General features: G+C 38.0%; 1 protein-coding gene across 3 annotated transcripts in view; it reads left to right on the top strand.

Moving 5' to 3' along the window:
• Positions 1-18,312, top strand: part of fbxl17 (F-box and leucine-rich repeat protein 17) — a 222,970-nt gene that overhangs the window by 54,113 nt on the left and 150,545 nt on the right. For all 3 annotated transcript variants that reach the window (XM_026916757.3, XM_026916766.3, XM_026916783.3), the window contains exon 6: positions 13,154-13,261. In XM_026916757.3, the coding sequence (XP_026772558.1) occupies positions 13,154-13,261 (108 nt within the window). The remainder of the gene's footprint in view (positions 1-13,153; positions 13,262-18,312) is intronic.

Raw genomic sequence — 18,312 nt, 5'->3', positions numbered from 1 at the left:
TGTAAATAGAGAATGCTGAGAATTGAGGAACCAGTATTGCTACTTCCCTTTTTAAAAGGACATTAACAGTCGATCTAAATGTTAAGGTTAAATTGTTTCTAGAAAAAAATAAAAATAAAGGTAATGTCTAGGTATGGCTTTCTGTATAAAATATTTTCACTTTATTTCTTTTTAATTTTCATCATAAAAGCTAGAAAAATCATTACTAAGCCAAATGACAGGATGTTTTTGATAGGAAACTCAATGGGTCAAGCATTGAAAGTACAGATATGGATATTATTATAGGCAAGAATTTTGAAATTAGAGAATGCATTTTTTATCAGCATCATAAAAGCAACTTTGAACTGTTTCAGCTGAGCAATATAGTTGTGCCACTGGCATATAAATGAATAATACTGCAACCTAAAAGAAATTATGATACATAATTTCTATAAATTGAAAACAGGGCAAGACCTAAATTGGATCCATGTGGGATACATCTGTTTTTATTGGAATACAAATCTGCTGCATTCAGACATTGAGGTTTGTTGAGTAAACATTTACTGCACAGGCATTAAAGCGATATTTGTCCATCTCTTCAGCGCTAGTGAAGGTTTAACTGTGTGAATGATGAGTCAGTAAAATGGTTGCAAAGTGCTGGTTATTATTCTTATCACTAATGTTAGAATGCACACCAGAGAGATAGGTTGTGCTGGCTGTGATAGTGCTATAATAAAGTCTGAGACCAAACCGCTGAGTATTTAATACAGAGTTGTGAACAAGAACGTTCCTCAGCTGTCCTGACCAACCAGGACAAATCTGTGATTAAGAGAGGTGAGAGTTTGAGCAAGAAAATGGCACTCAGCGATCTGCACCCGCTGATTTCATTTCACTTGAAGCTCATGAAAGCAGTGTTGAAGCAGTGTTTTCTGCGTCATTTCTAAAACAGTGGTGACTGCTTTATGTTGTTGGCTTGTAGCTCTGGTGATAAAAACTGTGAAGGATTTTCATGCATACATGTGGTGATCAACATCCAAAAAAAAAAAATAAAATTATGGTTCTTGTGATATCATAGTAGGAACCAGCTGCTGGACTGTTTTTGTGAAATAGCATGTCTTGGTTGTACACTATATGGCCAAAAGTGTGTGGACACCTAATCATCACAATCATATGTGCATGTTGAATCTCCTATTCCAGAATCTACCCCCCCATTGCTGCTATAATAACCTCTGCTCTCTGGAAAGACTTTATGCAATATTTTGGAGCATGTCTGTGCACATTCAGCCACAAGAGCATTAAAGAGGCACTGACAGTGGGTGAGGAAGCCTGGGGTGCAGTCACTGTTTAAATTTATCCCAGTGGTGTTGAGTGGAGTTGAGGTCAGGGCTTTCTGAAGGCATTTTAGCTTCACTTTGTAACCACCACCATGCTGTCCACCATGTGCACACACACACACACTGGCCAGGGCCTATACTTTGTTCCTTTACCAGGAATCTGTTGACATTTCTGAAGTGAACCAAGCACTAAAACTATTTTTACTATTAGCTCTTAAAGGAAACATGTTTTGCCAAAGCACAAGCTAAATAGCCTCTGTAAATATATATATATATATATATATATATATATATATATATATATATATATATATATATATATGTATACATATAAAATAACGACTACACTAATGATGTTAAAAAGCTTTAGATTTCTCTTCACCACAATATTGGTGGTAGTTATTCCAATTGTATTTTTTTCCATCTTTGACACAGGCTATGGGAAGATGGTCACTTAGACTTGAATGCATAAAGTGCTGTTCTAGATAATTAAATCAAAGTTGATTTTGCAGGGTTTTTCCCTGAGTCCAGTGGTGTGAGTGATAATTTTAATTACAGCTAAAGCTTGAGCTACATTATCAGTCAAAAATATAAACGTTTTAACACAGTTTATTGTTAGTTTTCAAGATGTAAGCTTGAGAATTGCCCCTAAAACAAATATAAATGCTGAAGTTGCTGCATAATTATGGCTTTATTTTTAAAACCCTTAAACCCAAAGATTTTGAATGCCTCCCCTATAAGTAGTTTATATATTAATACTTCACAAAAGCAACCGAGTGTTTGGAATATGTGGGAACTTCCAAGATTGTTGAAAAAGCATTCCAGCTGATATCAAATCTACACTGAAAAATAAATTAAAGATAGTTTGGATTTACATTTACATATAAACACTATGTATTTTGTAATTTTAATGTCTTAAATATTATGCTAAAATACAGACAATAACAAAAATAGTTCAGTGTGTAGGTGAGTCCAAACTGTTGTCTATAAGCATTAGCATGAGTGCTTCTCTTAGACTGACAGTAAGCTAACTAAATGCCAAATATATATATATATAAAAAGTGCTTGACATTAGTATATTGTACATTTTTAAATTCTAATCAATTTAAATTTGCCTTTGGTTCAACTACATTTTAAAATAAGCAGTCAGTTATAAATAATTAATCTGCGTCACTTGAGGCCCGACTGCACATATGTGCATATCCAGTGTTCTTCCTTTGTGCCCTGGATGAGAGCCGCCATTTTCTCCACCTCAGCATATTGCTTCTGCGGTGGGGGTGTGGTCTCTGAGCTTGATTTGCATATGGGTCTGAGGATCTTCAAACTGATTTAATTCTGAGCATTATGGAAGGGTTGTTTGCGGTATTTCTTGGTTTTTTTTTTTCATTGGCTTTAAGGAAGGCCTAGGGCTATTGTGTTATGAAATGTCTTGCAATATGAAGTGTTTTGGTAAAGTTTTCTTAGTTTTCCTCTTTGTTCACTCAGGCAGTTGTATGGCCGGTCTGTGAGTGTGTGAGTGTGTGAGTGTGTGAGTGTGTGAGTGTGTGAGTGTGTGAGTGTGTGAGTGTGTGAGTGTGAGTGTGTGAGTGTGAGTGTGTGAGTGTGAGTGTGTGAGTGTGTGAGTGTGAGTGTGTGAGTGTGTGAGTGTGAGTGTGTGAGTGTGAGTGTGTGAGTGTGAGTGTGTGAGTGTGAGTGTGTGAGTGTGTGAGTGTGAGTGTGAGTATATGTGTATTGGTTGGATTTTGTATTTAAGTATTTATGTTGGATTTTGCTAGTTCAGTGTTTATAAAGACTGCATGCTTTTACTGGAGATCTTCTTCTGGTTTGAGCTTAAGATGTTATTAGCCCTTTAGCAATAATAGTTACAAATGTTTTGGAAATCAGGTGTTTCCAAACAGGAGCAAGAAATGACATTTAGGTAATGTGTGTTGTTTTTTTTAAAATTTGCATAATTGTGTAAAATGTAAGGGTTTTACTTTCATTTGTGCAATATTTAACCATTTAAATCAAGTAGATTTTACTTAAAATGAAATGAAGTTAATTTTGCTTAAAAAAGAAAATGGAAATTGTTGCCAGCATTTTTGTAAGTAAATTTGACTAATGATTTTTCAGTGTAATGCATCTAGATTAAGTTAATTTTCCTCATGACAGTTTGTTTGTGAGTCATCTATGTAATGTATTCAAGTAGATGGAACATGATTAGATATAGTTGGAATTGGTCACTTGAAGTAATTGGATATAATTCAGCTCTTATAACTAAAAAACAATGATTAAATGTGACTAAAAATATACATCTGCCTGTAGACAAATTAAGTTTGTTCAACCACTTGACATAAAAAATATTATTAAATTCAAAAAGCCATTTTTTTCAGTGTAGCTTACAATGGCAGCAGATAGCATGCTTAGGATTAAAAAAAAAAGAAAGAAACAAAATGACAGATTCAAAAACCATTGAGTAAAACAATGCTGTATTTTCATTTCAGCAAACAGAAGTGCATAGTTGGTCTGTCAGTTTTTGATGTGTTTCTTTTTGACAAATAAGTGTGTGTGTGACTTTTACTCAGACTTTTCCGAACACATTAGAATTAGCCAGAGTGGAAGCTTTTTTTTTTTTGTGGCAGACAGTAACAATAGTGAGAAAATAAGTGTGCGCTGATGTATGATTGAGGGTAGAGTGTGTAGGGAGGATGAAATAGGAACAAAAATAAACAAAGATCTGAGGAGTTTTCAGAAGCCACATCCTATTCTGCTGCATTCCCTACCTCCCCACACTCAAGCTTGTGGAATGTGAAGTGGCAGCAAGTACTATGGATTTTTATTATTTTTTCCTCAGTGTTGTTCACAGTGAGAGATGCTGAGGGATGGGAAAGCAGGCCAGGCTTCTGTCAGTGCACTCACACAGCATTGACTTGCTGCTTGTTTCTACACTAAAGTGCTCATGGCTTTTTTTTTTGAGAGTAAACACAAACTCTGTATGTAGAGAGGAGGAAGGACAGAAAGGACAGAGTAGTTATCTGTTTTATTACATGACCAGTCCAACACAAACCCTCCTGCTCCTTGTGCTTTATGGATAGCATAAATATGCCTAACGCTTGATAAAAGACATTTAAGACAACTGCATATTGTAAAGTTTTGTATTAAATGTTTGTCATTAACTTCCTCTAGACTGGGATTTAAGAAGGAAGATTTTTTTTTATTGCCACATAACCAGCCTGGTGATCATTTTAAGGACAGTGATGTTAAAAACACTTCTTAAAAGAGTATATGACGTTTTGTGTGTATGTGGGTGTGTGTGTGTAAGGCACAAGAAGCTGATAAGTGAGACACCAAAGACAGAGGCCTTTCTAAGAATGAGATTTTACGTCAACTCTTCGCTGAGCTCCATTTGTTCCATGGAGTCATAAAGCTAGAGTTGAAACTAGAATAAGTTGATTGATAACTTGATTAATGGCTCTGTCATGTGAAATCTAACTGTTCTTGTGTATTCTGATGAAAGAAGTGTTTATTCAAAAGTCTTCGAGACACAGGGTGCCAGAAACACGCAGAGTGATTATTATGAGTTCTGCAAGGATTTTATGTGATAAAGAACAGAAATGAAGCAAGTAGGTAGCACTTATCCTAATGAGAATAAAACTGCTGCCACTTGTATACTATGCAAAATCTGAAGATGGATAATGGCTTCATGAGCCTATTGTAAAGAAATAATCTATGCCTTCCACTATTAACAGACACGAACAGGAGATGATGTGCGTTTCTAAAAGTGATCTCAGTGAAGCCAGATTGAGGTTCATGGTTCAGGTTAGGTCATGCACACAAGAAATAATAATAATAATAGTAATAATAATAATGATGCTGTAATGGTGCTTGCCGGGATTTAACTGGCTCTCCTGTTCTGTCTGTGCTGGAGTTCATTTGGTCTTGTTAGCACAGCATTATTAAATGTTTGACACGGTGGATTTATTTTAGATTTATATAAAAGTGTTTAGGGATGGTGGCATGGTAGCGCAGTGGGTTGTGTTGCCGCTCCACTGCTCCCGCTCTGTCTGTGTGGAGTGGCTGTGCATGTCCTCTCTGTATCCACATGGGTTTTTCCTTCTGGTTCTTCAGTTTCCTCTCACTTCCCAAAAACATGCTGGTGAGTGCATTGGCAACTCCAAGTTGGCCTTAGGTGTGAATGAGTGTGTGAATGTGTGTGCATGGTGCACAGTGCTGGATGTGTTCCATCCACAGTATATTCCCGCATTGTGCGCAGTGTTTCTGGTGTAGGCTCTTGATCCGCTGTGACCCTGACCAGGATAAAGCATTTGCTGAAGATGAATGAATGTTTAGGGAGGTTATTTACTACTTGGCTCTGGGATAAAGACTCCTTTTTGTGGTTGGATTGGGAATAACTATAGAGTCATTTAGCATCTGTAATGTGATTTACTTTGGGAAGGAGAATTGTGCACGCAAAATAATACAACATAAGGGCGGGTGTTACATTTCTGGAGTCCTGTTTTTGACATCTGAGGATAAAATAAAACCATTATTTTATTACATTTTGTTAAATTATGTCTCAAAATACTTAAAATGTTTTACTCTTTTTTACTTAATGTTGCAGAGGAAATTTGGCGTTACAGTAAATATTCATATTTGCACCTCTGGTGCTAACCGTGATCAAAGCCTTGAATATACACTTATGTCTATACTCTTTTATTTTGCATTCATATCATAATTTTAATCGGCATTATACTTGATAAGTAAACACGTGTATGTGTGGCAAGTTTGAGTTTACCCTTCTGTGAGTCTCTTTAAGATACAAACTCACCTTGGCTTTCGAAAAAACAATTACTGCACACAAAAAACTCATTTCCATATTGCTCCTTCCCCCTAATTTGCGTGTGACACTATTCACACAATTATTCGGTGTAAATCACTTGCAACACACGCACCAACTGCAATTTATCACATTGCACATGTAAATTAACACCCTTTACTTGGGTAATCCAGAGTCTTAGAGTACTTTGAGATTAATGCTAAAGCTTTCCTGTGAATATACCACGTTTGCTCTTTTTAGCCCCAAAATATCCTTGGTACTTTCATCCAGTCATTGTAATCTCTATCATCTAGCACGAGTAAGTGAACCAGCAATAACTATGCACTTATTATGAGGAAAACACTTTTAGTAAATGTTGATAAATCATCTATATAAACACTAGAAGATTACTGTTATATAATGGAATACTAATAGAATATCATAGAAAAAAACATGCAACTTCTGTTTATTATAAACTGAAATAAAAGAAATGCTGAGTATCAGTTGAACTGAACTGAGCTAACAGATTAGTGTGATTAAAGCAGCACATATAAAGTAGAATAGCTATAACAATATAGACAATATAGTTTACTGTGAACTTGAAGATTTCCGTAGCACACGGGCTTGTGACAGTGTGTACGTTAATGAGAATGTGATTGTGTTAGTTCTCAAAGCCGGCACTCTCAGGTGTAGGCTTTTTGTGTGCCATGCTCCCTACTTATTTCTGTGAGTTCTTTTTGGGAGCAATGGACCGATTGTGAACTTATTTTTTTCATATTAAAAATCTGTGTGCTCTAAAAATGACAAAATGTTGGTGTTTATTACAAAGAGCTAATCCCAAAATCAGTTGAAGCTGGATTGAAGGTCATTTAGAGCAAAATCTCGAGCCAAATTTATGACCATTTATTGTGCATTTATGGCACCACATTGAATGTGATGGATGGATTGCTAAACACATGACTCTACTGCCATTGCTCATATGGCCATATCCATAAAGTCTTTTGAAGATTAAAGTATGTTTTGTTTTTTACAATTTGCTTTTCTTCTTTAAACAGTGTTCTAGTCTGTCAGCATCCCACGATCTGCCAAAGAAAATGATTAAAATGCACAACAGTCGTCCTGTTTAAAGCTAATGTTTATTCAAGGATTAGCCCATTGACTCCGCATTGATAAATATTTTTGAAAATTATTCCAAAGGGCAATAATGCAATCAGAGCATGTTCAAGGTCAGCCAGTCTTCCTGCTGCGCTGGAGAGGACCCTCACCATTACTCGCTGCTAAAAGTCGACTGCTGAGTTTGCTAATTAGTGCTGTGGTGTTAATTGATAAATATTCCCTGTGGCATAATTATGACTGGTTTGTGGTGTGGGGGGAGGGAGGGGTTGCGGTTCAGAGTGGGGCGTGTGGTTCCAGGCCAGCTAATGAGAAGACTTACATTGTCAGGAATAATATTCTAGAAATTTCTCTAAGGCCTTCAGGGGAACACACACACACACACACCTATACTTACACTCCACTTGTCTCCTAAACCTCAACAACTAACACATCTAACACACACACATACACACACACACACACACACACACACCTTTTCATTTTCTTGCACACAAACTCTGACCCTCAAAAACATATTGATATGTTAACATGGCAGGTGGAATCATACGTCAAATTTGCTGAACCATAATCATACAAACCAATACTGAGGTTTTTGGGAAATACTAGTATTTGCTTAAATGCCATTACTCTTTGCAGTTACACTTCTGCGTCTGTATACTGTACAGAGTTGTAATCGCACTATCCAGTGTTACCCAGGAGAGGATGGGTTCCATTTTGAGTCTGGTTTCTCTCAAGGTTTCTTCCTCACATCATCTCAGGGAGATTTCGATGCATCTGACTCGCTCATTGTAATCTAGATTTCTGTAAGGCTGCATTTTGACAATGCCTATACAAATAAAATTGAATTAAAATGAAATGCAAGCACTGCAAGCATGACATTATTGGCTTATAGAAGCTGCTAGTATGAAAAACTTTTTAAAAACTTATTTGCTAAGGGGATTGCTTTTAGCTTTCAGTAATGTAGCTGTAGAAATCGCATTTTCTTTGGGTGTATTTCCTCTTTAAAAAGTAGGATACGCTGATGGAAAAAAAAAATTTCTCAGTAATGTGAATATTACAACTGAGAGGATCCAGAAGCAGCTAAGAAGGAAAAAGAGAGTAAAGAGGATAAAGGCATGCAAGTTATTAAAGAAAATCACATTCAGAAAGGGAAAGAGGTCATTTGGATTTTTTCACTATTAATATTTTAACCTACACAGTTTAACCATTTGGGGTACTCCTGAAAATGAAGGCTCATTTGTGAAAGCTGCCATACTAAATATCTTGGTATAATATTAAAAGTATAATATGTATACATATTTTTTAAGTTTGTTCTGTAGGTCTGCAAACTTGGCTATATTTCAAGGAGAACACTACACCTGCAAATTTTTTATGCCTAGCAGTAACATTATTACTAGGGTTAATGACGTAATTATTTCCTATAATGGCACACTGCTGTAGCGTTTGTTAACACCATGTTAATGATGTTTGTGTTACAGGTTAGAGAGGATTTACTACATGATGTCTGCTCGCTGCACATTAAACTAACACCTGCTACCTTTTCATCTGAAACAGCAAAAAAAAAGTTTTTGTGGTGGTCATTATAACTTTCCCTACGAGTCTGGATCAGTCTAATAAATGACGCTGCTTTTCCACGAGCTTGTTCCAGGCACAAACAGTCATCCCTCCCCTGTGAAGAGGCGTTTCACGCATGGGTAAAGCACTCAATTAACCTGATTGATCACCCTCCAATTGACCCGTGGAGAACGAAGGCAATCCATCTCATTGATAAAGCAGCACAAATTAGCTGGGCTTCGGACCCCGGCGTGTTTGTTCAATCAGCCCATGTATCCAGCGCTATTTATTTTCTCATCCCAGAGTGCTTTTCTTCTCCTTAGGTGGGAAGAGCTGGAAAGCAGGGAAGGAAGGAAGTAAAGACAGAAAAAGCGATGGAGGCACTGAGAAACTGGATAATCAGCAGTTTTGATGCCTTGTTGCAGTTTCTTTTCATATACTTCAGTGAGGAAAATTGCCAACTTTACCATCTCATTAAAAGCCACAATAAAGCAGCACAAGTGGTCTTTTGTCTTTGCCGCCTAAGTGGGCGTCATAAAACACCACACTCAGTTCACGTGGTCTCTACAGATTCAGAAAACCACGCATTTGTATTGTTAACCAGCGTTGGAGGATTTGTCGAGCGTGGGAGTTTAATGACGTAACCAATCACCAGGTGGTCAGGTAGTAACTTTAGAGCAGAATATGATTGGCCATTTAAGATTGTCATTCTGTCACAGCTCTCTGCAGCTCTATTCAAAGAGCTCTGTCTGAACACAGCAAGCTTTTTAGAAAGCACTTTAAATAGGTGGTGTGTTACTTTACCAAAGAGCACTGAAGCAGAAGTGTGATGGAAATTCAGTGCCATTGTGCACTCTTAGCTGTAACACCTTTAAATTCATCCAATAATGATAATAATGATAATAGCAACAACAATGATGACTATTAATTATGTATATATAATAATTATTAATATATAGCACCATTTTTAAATCCAGGATGGCTTTACTGAGAAAATAGGCAGCTATAAAATATCAGACAGAGAGCATTATATTTACCTGATGATAGGGGATTAAAAACACTATCTAGAGATAGGGGAGGGACAAAAATTTTGAGAGAAACAATAGGGAAGATTTTCAGCTCAGAATGAATATTTTGAGGTAGTGTGTTCTACACTTTAGGAGCTCATATACTAAAATAATATGAGTTGTTTGTTCGTTGTACTGTGTTGTGTTGCGGCAGTGTTTGATGCTAGCAGAGGAAAGAATTATTCCCCAAATAACTTCTGAGTTTTAAATCCTAAATTATATGTTTTATGGTACTGCCATAACTGGAATAAAAGACATCGATCTGAGGCAGTGTGATCTGTTTTGATTTTGCTGACTCGATTACACAGCTATCTTTCTTCATTTCTCTTTATGGTCTTCTCTCTCTCTTTTGGGTTTTTGGACATTCTTCTTTTTGCACGTCCATCCTATCCTTATTTCAGGCAATCCCTCTAAATCTGTCATCAGTCTGTCTTGGTTAATTGTTGGTGTGGCTGGTCTATAGCCTTAGTCTTTGGAGCTTGTTAATTCTACAGTAATGAGACAGAGATGCTGAATTCAAGCCAGATGTGCTCTTTTTAAAGTTAGCAGATGTTTTGAAGAGAATATAGAAAGCATAACCATAAACCACAGAGATGTAACATAGCTTAGAAATGGGTCTACATTGACATCCATGATCAGTGACCTGGGATGTGATTTGTCATGTTTTGTGTAACTTTTAGGCTATAGTTGCATTAAACCTATTGCTTGTGTTAAACAGTCATGTTTACAGTCATGTTTTGCGATAAAAAAATGAATGATGTCATTGCGTCTGTATTCCTTTGAGGGAAGACTGAATCAGCCGGTGGTATAGTGTGCATGTGCTATCCACAAACCCATCCCTTAACCCAAAAACTAACAGGCAGTAGTAGAAATGGCAGTCCAAAGCACTAAAAGTGGACTCATGTTTAACATGGTTAACTTTTAAGGGCCACTTTTAAGGGCCACATGCTGTTTTACAAGACACTTAATTTCACACTCGCCAAACAGGAGTGAAGAAATGTCCTCCTCTAAGCAACAGAGCAGGTCAGAGCTTCAGCTAGCTCTCAGGACCTTGTACTCATATTATTCTAACAATATGGAAAATAGATAAGAGACTAGATCCGTTTTCAGATCATTTGTGGGCTCGTGCCTGTGGCCAAATCTTGCTTATTGTTTAATCATACAACCTGTGCTTCAACCTTAATCACTGTATTGCAGTTGTGCGTAAGTGAGTGTTTATTTTAAGTATAAAAAAGTATTTCATAGTATAATAAACTACTATGAAGTAGTTTTGGACTGTTTCTTTGTTTCACAGGTTATGGCTTCATGTACAACTGTAGCTGCTACTAAAGCCGGTGAAGTGAAAGCCATTATGAAAATCATACATATACAAAATGTGAATTGGGTTGATGCTACGGAGCATGACACCCTCTCGAATTTATACACCCACAAACTACCAATACCAGCATTTCTTCTTTTTATTTTTATTTGTGGTATTTTTAAAAAGGAGTTACATTTTAAATGCAGATGTTAAATGATGAATGTTTAATAAGTGAACTTTTTCTGCTGTATTTATGAATAACTATGCTCAAGGCCAATAGCAGACTTTTCCTCTTCAAACTTTCTTATTAATGGAGATGTTTCCTTAATAAACAACTTTAGGTGTTTCTCCAGTCTACTTTTTCTCAAAAAAAAAAAAAAAAGTTAGCAGTCAAGTTAAGCCCCCCTCTTGTTTGAGCGAATGCTCACACCTTTCCTAATGTGCATATTTGTGCATGTCTGCTTTCTACCTCAGTCCTCATCCGTCTGCTACACAAATGTAAACAAGCTGGGGAAGAAGAAGAAGAAGAAGCAGCACTTTTATGTGCTGTGATGTTTGCTTGCCTTTTTTGCCTTTCTTTTTGAAAATGGGCAGTCGACACATTTTTTTTGTGTGTTTGAAAGAGGAATATAAAAAAGAGATCTTTTTTCTCCAATATTGATTGTATATGAAAAAGGCAAGTGCTTTTTTTATTTGCCGGTCTTTGTTAGAGATGTGAGAGTGAAGTGGGTAACAGAATATGGGTAATCAGAAGGCTGCCATGAAATGTCTATCTTCTTAGCAATTTTAAATCACAATGGACCTTTATACTTTGAGATCCTTTATACGGCACTATGCCGTTATATAGTACATATTGTGATCTCTTGTGTTGAATAGACAAATCTAATTTCTGTGCCCCCGGTACATTTGGCCATTTAAGAGTTCGACAATCTATAAAAGCCTGTCTACATTTGTCCTTTGTTTTAAATCAATTAGATCAGTGTTGAAAGAGACAGAGATCTGAGGCAGTGTGATCTGTTTTGATTTTGCTGACTCGATTACACAGCTATCTTTCTTCATTTCTCTTTATGGTCTTCTCTCTCTCTTTTGGGTTTTGGACATGCTTCTTTTTGCACGTCCATCCTATCCTCATTCAGACAATCCCTCTAAATCTGTCTCTAGATCCTTTATACTTATCTCTTACTTGCATTACACTTATCTGGTCGAGCTATGCCGTTATATAGTACATATTGTGGTCTCTTGTGTTGAATAGACAAATCTAATTTCTGTGCCCCCTGTACATTTGGCCAATTAAGAGTTCTCCAATCTATAAAAGCCTGTCTACATTTGTCCTTTGTTTTAAATCAATTAGATCAGTGTTGAAAGGTTGATGGATTAAAAGCCCTCTTCATCATTTACATTAATCACCCCGCTATTCTTGTTGTCTGAGGCCAGTGTTGCTGAACTTGAAAGCACTGGGTGTGTCTAGACTTTACTGATGGTGAGGCCAGGGGTGTTAAAACACGGCTAAAATTTCCTTACTCCCTTTTCTGTCTTTACTTCTGTTCTCTACCTTATCCCTGCCTTTGTCTGACCCTCCTATTTTCTCCCACCTTCTCCTATTGTTTCTCCTCCCATTAGTTTTGGCTCTCCACCACACAGCATTGGTTGTGTGGCTCAGTGCAGATTGATTTCAGATTTATAGACAGTGACACCCACAGAAGGGAGAAAGAGGTGGGGTGAGCGCCACATTGCCTTGCTGCTTTCAGCTCTGTCTATCACTCAACACATGGAATTGACCTAGTGCCTTTGTTCTTTCTGCTCTAGACAGTATGTAACATCACAGCCTTTCTGTCTTTGCTCACTGTGCATCTGAGGTGCAGGTCGATGTCCTCAGTTGCACACAAATGTAAAGTATGTCAGAGTGGAAAAAATTGCAGAATTGTAAGAAACTGTATTATAGAATATTAATGCGTATATTTCTGTTGGACTTGATGCTTAATGTCTCTTATCTTCTTCTTGTTTGCAGGTGACTGACAGATCAGTGCAGGCGTTTGCAGAACACTGTCCAGAGCTGCAGTTTGTGGGCTTCATGGGCTGCTCGGTCACCTCACAGGGAGTTATACACCTCACCAGGGTGAGTGGTGTCACGCTAAGTCCCATATATCTTCACTAATCAACACTGTGAACCCCACATTCCTGTTGGTCAAAAACACTGCTTATTTTACATGAATGTCAGGTTTCCTTGAACACTTGCAAACACTACTCACTTACCCATTTCACAAAGGAACAAATATAAACAGTAATCAGAAGAATTCTATCACACAAGCGTTAGAACTGAGTCTTGCCCCACACCAAAGCTAAATCCTTCCTCAGAGATTACTCAAACTCTGGTTGAAGTTTTCTCCTTTACTTTTAAATCTCATTAGAGTGTAATGAGGTGAATCGTAAAACATAGAAGCTGTGAGAACACCCTGCTGGTTGTGCATTACCATGCTAATGAGAGCAGATTCTGTGGTTGAAGATATCTCCCTCATGGTCGCATCAAATGCCGAGCTGTAATTGTCTAAATGGGAGTGATAAGATATGTGTGTACTAGACCGCATGCTCTTTTCTCACATGGAGTCCAGGATTAATAACCCACTCTAAACAAGTTGTAGGAGGCCAAGCTGACCAATAAAGTAACATTTATTAGTAACGAAGTGCCTTAATTGCTATAGTTATTTATACTATAGGACCATGTAGTCTTGATGGAAATAATATTAAGTTCATTGTTACAACGTGTTGATTCACAAATCCCTTAAATTGCTGTTCATAATATAAAGTTGTGTACTCTAAATGGAAATTAAACTGAAAGAGGCGCACAACACAGACGTTGCCTACTTAAGCCACACTTTGTCGAAAGCTCAGCCTCGAGCATTGGAAATAAACTGCCGTTTTCATGGGGAGTTCCTAAAAATATCATTACATTATACAATTCACCTGGTGGCAGCATTTATGTAGCATAACAATTATTGAAATGAGGTCGCACATCCACCTTGCATCGCATTCTCTCTCTGGATTTTTATTTCCATTTCATTTAGTGCCAGAACTCGGAATGGGAAATAAGCTTGCTCTCCACCAGAGGGACCTGCTTTATTCAGCAGATCACAGTCCAGAGCCCGCTCCCTCCCCAACCTCAGCTCCAAATGATTCTCTTCCACTGTGTATTCTGTTTATGAAACAACACAAAATAAAAGGTGTATGAGAATGAGCCAGAGAGGCAAGATGGAAAAGAAGAATGTTAATATGCTGAATATGTGATTTGGAGATTTGATTTTTTTTCACAGCTAAGGCATTTGCATACACGTTTTTGTATTAGTGTTTGTTCTCACTTTAACCCAAAGTGAACAATACGAAGGGCAGTAAATATTCTTCAATTTAAGGGACTGCAAAAACAATGTCATATGCTTTAACAGCAATGCGAGTGTTTATGAAAATGGACTTCTAGGTGAGCAGATTATTTAGGTTTATTGTTGCCACAGAAGGCAATATGGATCTGCTTGCTGACTGTGGCTCTGCCCTTCCTATATTGGAGCACCTGTTTGGAGAGCAAATCCTCCATCTCACATGTTCTCAGAACTCATAAATAAGCCTTCGCCTTTCTCAAGCAGTTAATGATCTCTCTCCAGGATCATTCAAGTCTGCCATCAATCTCATCCATCATCATCCACAGAAATGAGTCTCATTCAGGAATGGAATTTTTGATGACTCTCCGGGCCCAGGATCTACCTGCCTTTCTAATCTGAACTGTCACCTCACGGTTTGAAAAGTCATCAGAAAAGAAGTCTATTACTTTTTATTAACTTCTCATATCCCTCTCTTTAATTTGCATTAAGTACTGCTTCCTAAGTGTGGCACAGATCTGATTTGAGTAAAGGAGTTTTAATCTAAGCAGACAAGCAGTTATATAGAGCTCTGCTGTAGACACTGACAGTGAGAGATGTTACTTAAGATAAGCAGTGAGGGTAAATTCCCAGACTTTCACTCCATGGCCTTCTTCTACTTTAGCGGCCTTTTCATATATCCACTGAGGAGCACTGGTATTTTTCAACACTGCTATGTGCGCCTGTTCGCATTTTCTCACAGGAGAACGGGGGAATTTGAACACAGGGAAAATAAATGACCATCTTGTCTGTTCTGAGTGTTGCAAGTCTTTATGGCTGTATTAATAAATTTATTGATGTGTGTTTTCATCTCGGGTTTTTGTAATGGATATGGAGCATGAAAGGTTGGACGGATGTTGATTTTGCTTCCTGAGCGTGTTCTTGCTCCTTTGCATCTCACAAAGGAGATTAAGTGGCACCTCAGAGAGGAGTTCTGGAGAGGTCATACATGGGTAATATATGCTGGAGGAGGTGTGTGGACGGACAGAGCAGAGGCAGCTGGCAAAGTACGAGGACCATCTCCATTAAACTGCAGGAGGTTTCCGCTTTCGTCTCCCAGTCTGAACTCTGGCCTTGATGCCTACACGCTTTCTCTTTCTTCTTCTGCTAGATGACTGCCAGGACTCATATGTCCTGTTGGATCACATGCATATAAGCTGTATTAAAAAAAAAAAAAGTGGGGGGAAAAAAGTAAGAGAAGCACCTTGAATAGACTTTTATAACTTGGAGCCCTGCAGCTTTGCAATGGCACACATATAGATTTAATATCGCATCTCCCCCTCTTCACTCTACCACACATACCTCCGTCATTTGGAAGTGATTATCACACGGTCTGTGAAAGCGTCTTGAACAGGCAGCTTTAGCCAAAAACCCTTCACTTTGTTCTTTCGGGATGTTTTAGATGGCCCTTCATCTTAATGGCTCTGCCTTGACTTCACTTACCCATCAATCTCACACACTCCCTCTGGAATTCTGATATTATGCTCAGACGGGAAAGACAAAAAAAATTCCATTTAGATAAAAAGGAACGCAAAAACAAAAGTCCAAGGAGCATTTTCTGAAAGCATTATGTCTGTGACAGTAATAACAGATTTTCTGTTTTCTCTTCTTTGCCAGCTCTGTTCTTAATTTGAGACTGCTTTAGTTCTTGTAAAGTGATCAAACAAAACGAAGAGCTCTCCAGCGAGAATCTAAGCCGAGTTGTGGATTCTCAGGGATGGCTGTCAAGCCTAGCTCTGTTGGCCTGATGTTCTGATGTTAAAAAGGCTAATCAACCCTGACAGTTGAATTTTGGGGGTTTTGCTTATGATTTGAATATTAAGCCTCATCTTTTCATTCATTTATTTACTGGATGGGACGCCTGTATCATGCACATACATATTCACACCTCTGAGCAATTTAGTGTAGTCCATCTTGCATGTTGTCAGGAGGTGGGAGAATTTGGAGAGCTTGGACACAGGGAGAGCATGAGCAACTCCACATAGACAGTAACCTGAGCTTAAGGTTGAACTGGGGACCCTCGAGCTGTGAGGTGCCCAATTACTTTGTGAAATTCTACTGAACAGGATGAACATCTCCACAAACAGCCTAGATGCCACACAGAGTTCTCATCAATGTGGCTCTAACTGAGTCCTGAAACTTGACGGCTTGCTGAAGACGCTGGTGTGGTTGGTGGTGGTCACTGGGTGTTTGCGGGGCATCTTGATAATTGGGCCTTGGTCTCTCCTAATCTTTGTCTCTGTTTCTGTCTTTGCCTCTCTCTCTCTCTCTGTCTCTCTCTTTCTCTATGTCAATGGTTGGAAAAGACCACCCGTTTCTTATCTTATGTTCCTGACTGGGAAAGGCAAAATAAACATGCTGCCAGCGGCCTTTGAGCCACCCTTGCATGGAGCGATAACCCCCAAAATACACAGGGGATGAGGAAACAAGGAGTGGGGGCACAAGAGAAGGGGGAAATTATTCTAATCATTTTATTCACAGCCAACGGCTGAAGGAAGAAAGGAATTCTACAGTGCTTCAAAATTAGCAAGAAAAAAGCTTTCTTGGCTGACTCTTCAAACCTACGTAAAAGAGAAGGGGGGCAGAGAGTTCAGAAAGGGCTGAAGCTAAGTTTGTCAAAAGGCTTTTATTATAAATGTCACCATACTTTAGTCCCATTTCAGCACTGCAGAGAACATGTGAGGTGATGGAGGAGAAGCCAGACTGGAAATCAGAAGCACAGATGTAAGAGAAGCACAGTTTTAATTTTAAGCACTGTTCTTGATAAATTATTGTCTCCTAATATATTCAATAATTTCTGTGGTTGTCATATTATTAAGTTTATTTTATTTCTAAAAAAAAAAAAACAATTATGAAATACTGGGTCAATAAGCTAAATGATACAGTTGAAACTAAGAGAAATACTGTGCAAAAATAATGTATAGCATAATTACTATTATTAGAATTATTATTAATTCAATTATTGTTGAAGCATTGTGTTTTTGGTTTGTGTCTCTATAATCTTGAGGAGTGTAATATATTTCTAAAAATAGCTAAAAAAGAGAGTGTCCACAAAGGTTTGAAGTGCTGCCCTGGTCCCAGTTGGTGTGTCCCATGAGGTCTTTGTGGATTTCTCCTCAATAAATCTCTAGTTATGGTTTTTGTGCAGTAGATGAGAAACTGATCATGTGACCTGGCCACAGCCCTGCAGGAATCAGAGGCCAGAATCTCTTATCGTACTGGACTGAGGGAGGACTGCACGCTTGTTATCTACAATCCTCTGCCCATATACTTCTTAATACCTTTGTCACATGATTTTTCTATTTACTATAAGAGAAAAGATGTTTAGATCAAACATCAGAATGGAGAAAAATGTGATCTCAGTGACTTTGACTAGGGCAATCTTTTTTTTTCTTCAACTGTCCAGTTTCATTGAGTCTGTGCCCATGATAGCCTCAGCTTTCTGTTCTTGGCTGACAGGAGTGGAACCTGATGTGGTCTTCTGCTGTTGTAGCCCATTCACCTCAAACTTCGATGCTTGTCCATGCTGGGATGCTTTTCTACTTACCACGGTTGTAAAGAGTGATTATTTGAGTTACTGTATGCTTCCTGACACCTTGAACCAATCTCGACATTTTTCTCTGACCTCTCTTATCAACAAGGCGTTTCCACCCAACAGAACTGTCGCTCATTTAATGTTTTTGTTTTTTCGCACCATTCTGTGTAAACTCTAGCGACAATTGCATGTGAAAATCCCAGTAGATCAGCAGTTTCTGAAATATTC

This window comes from Pangasianodon hypophthalmus, chromosome 8 (assembly GCF_027358585.1).
Source record: "Pangasianodon hypophthalmus isolate fPanHyp1 chromosome 8, fPanHyp1.pri, whole genome shotgun sequence".
Taxonomy (NCBI): Eukaryota; Metazoa; Chordata; class Actinopteri; order Siluriformes; family Pangasiidae; genus Pangasianodon; species Pangasianodon hypophthalmus.
Note: the sequence above shows the minus strand (reverse complement) of the source record. Positions and strands in the feature narration are given on the sequence as shown.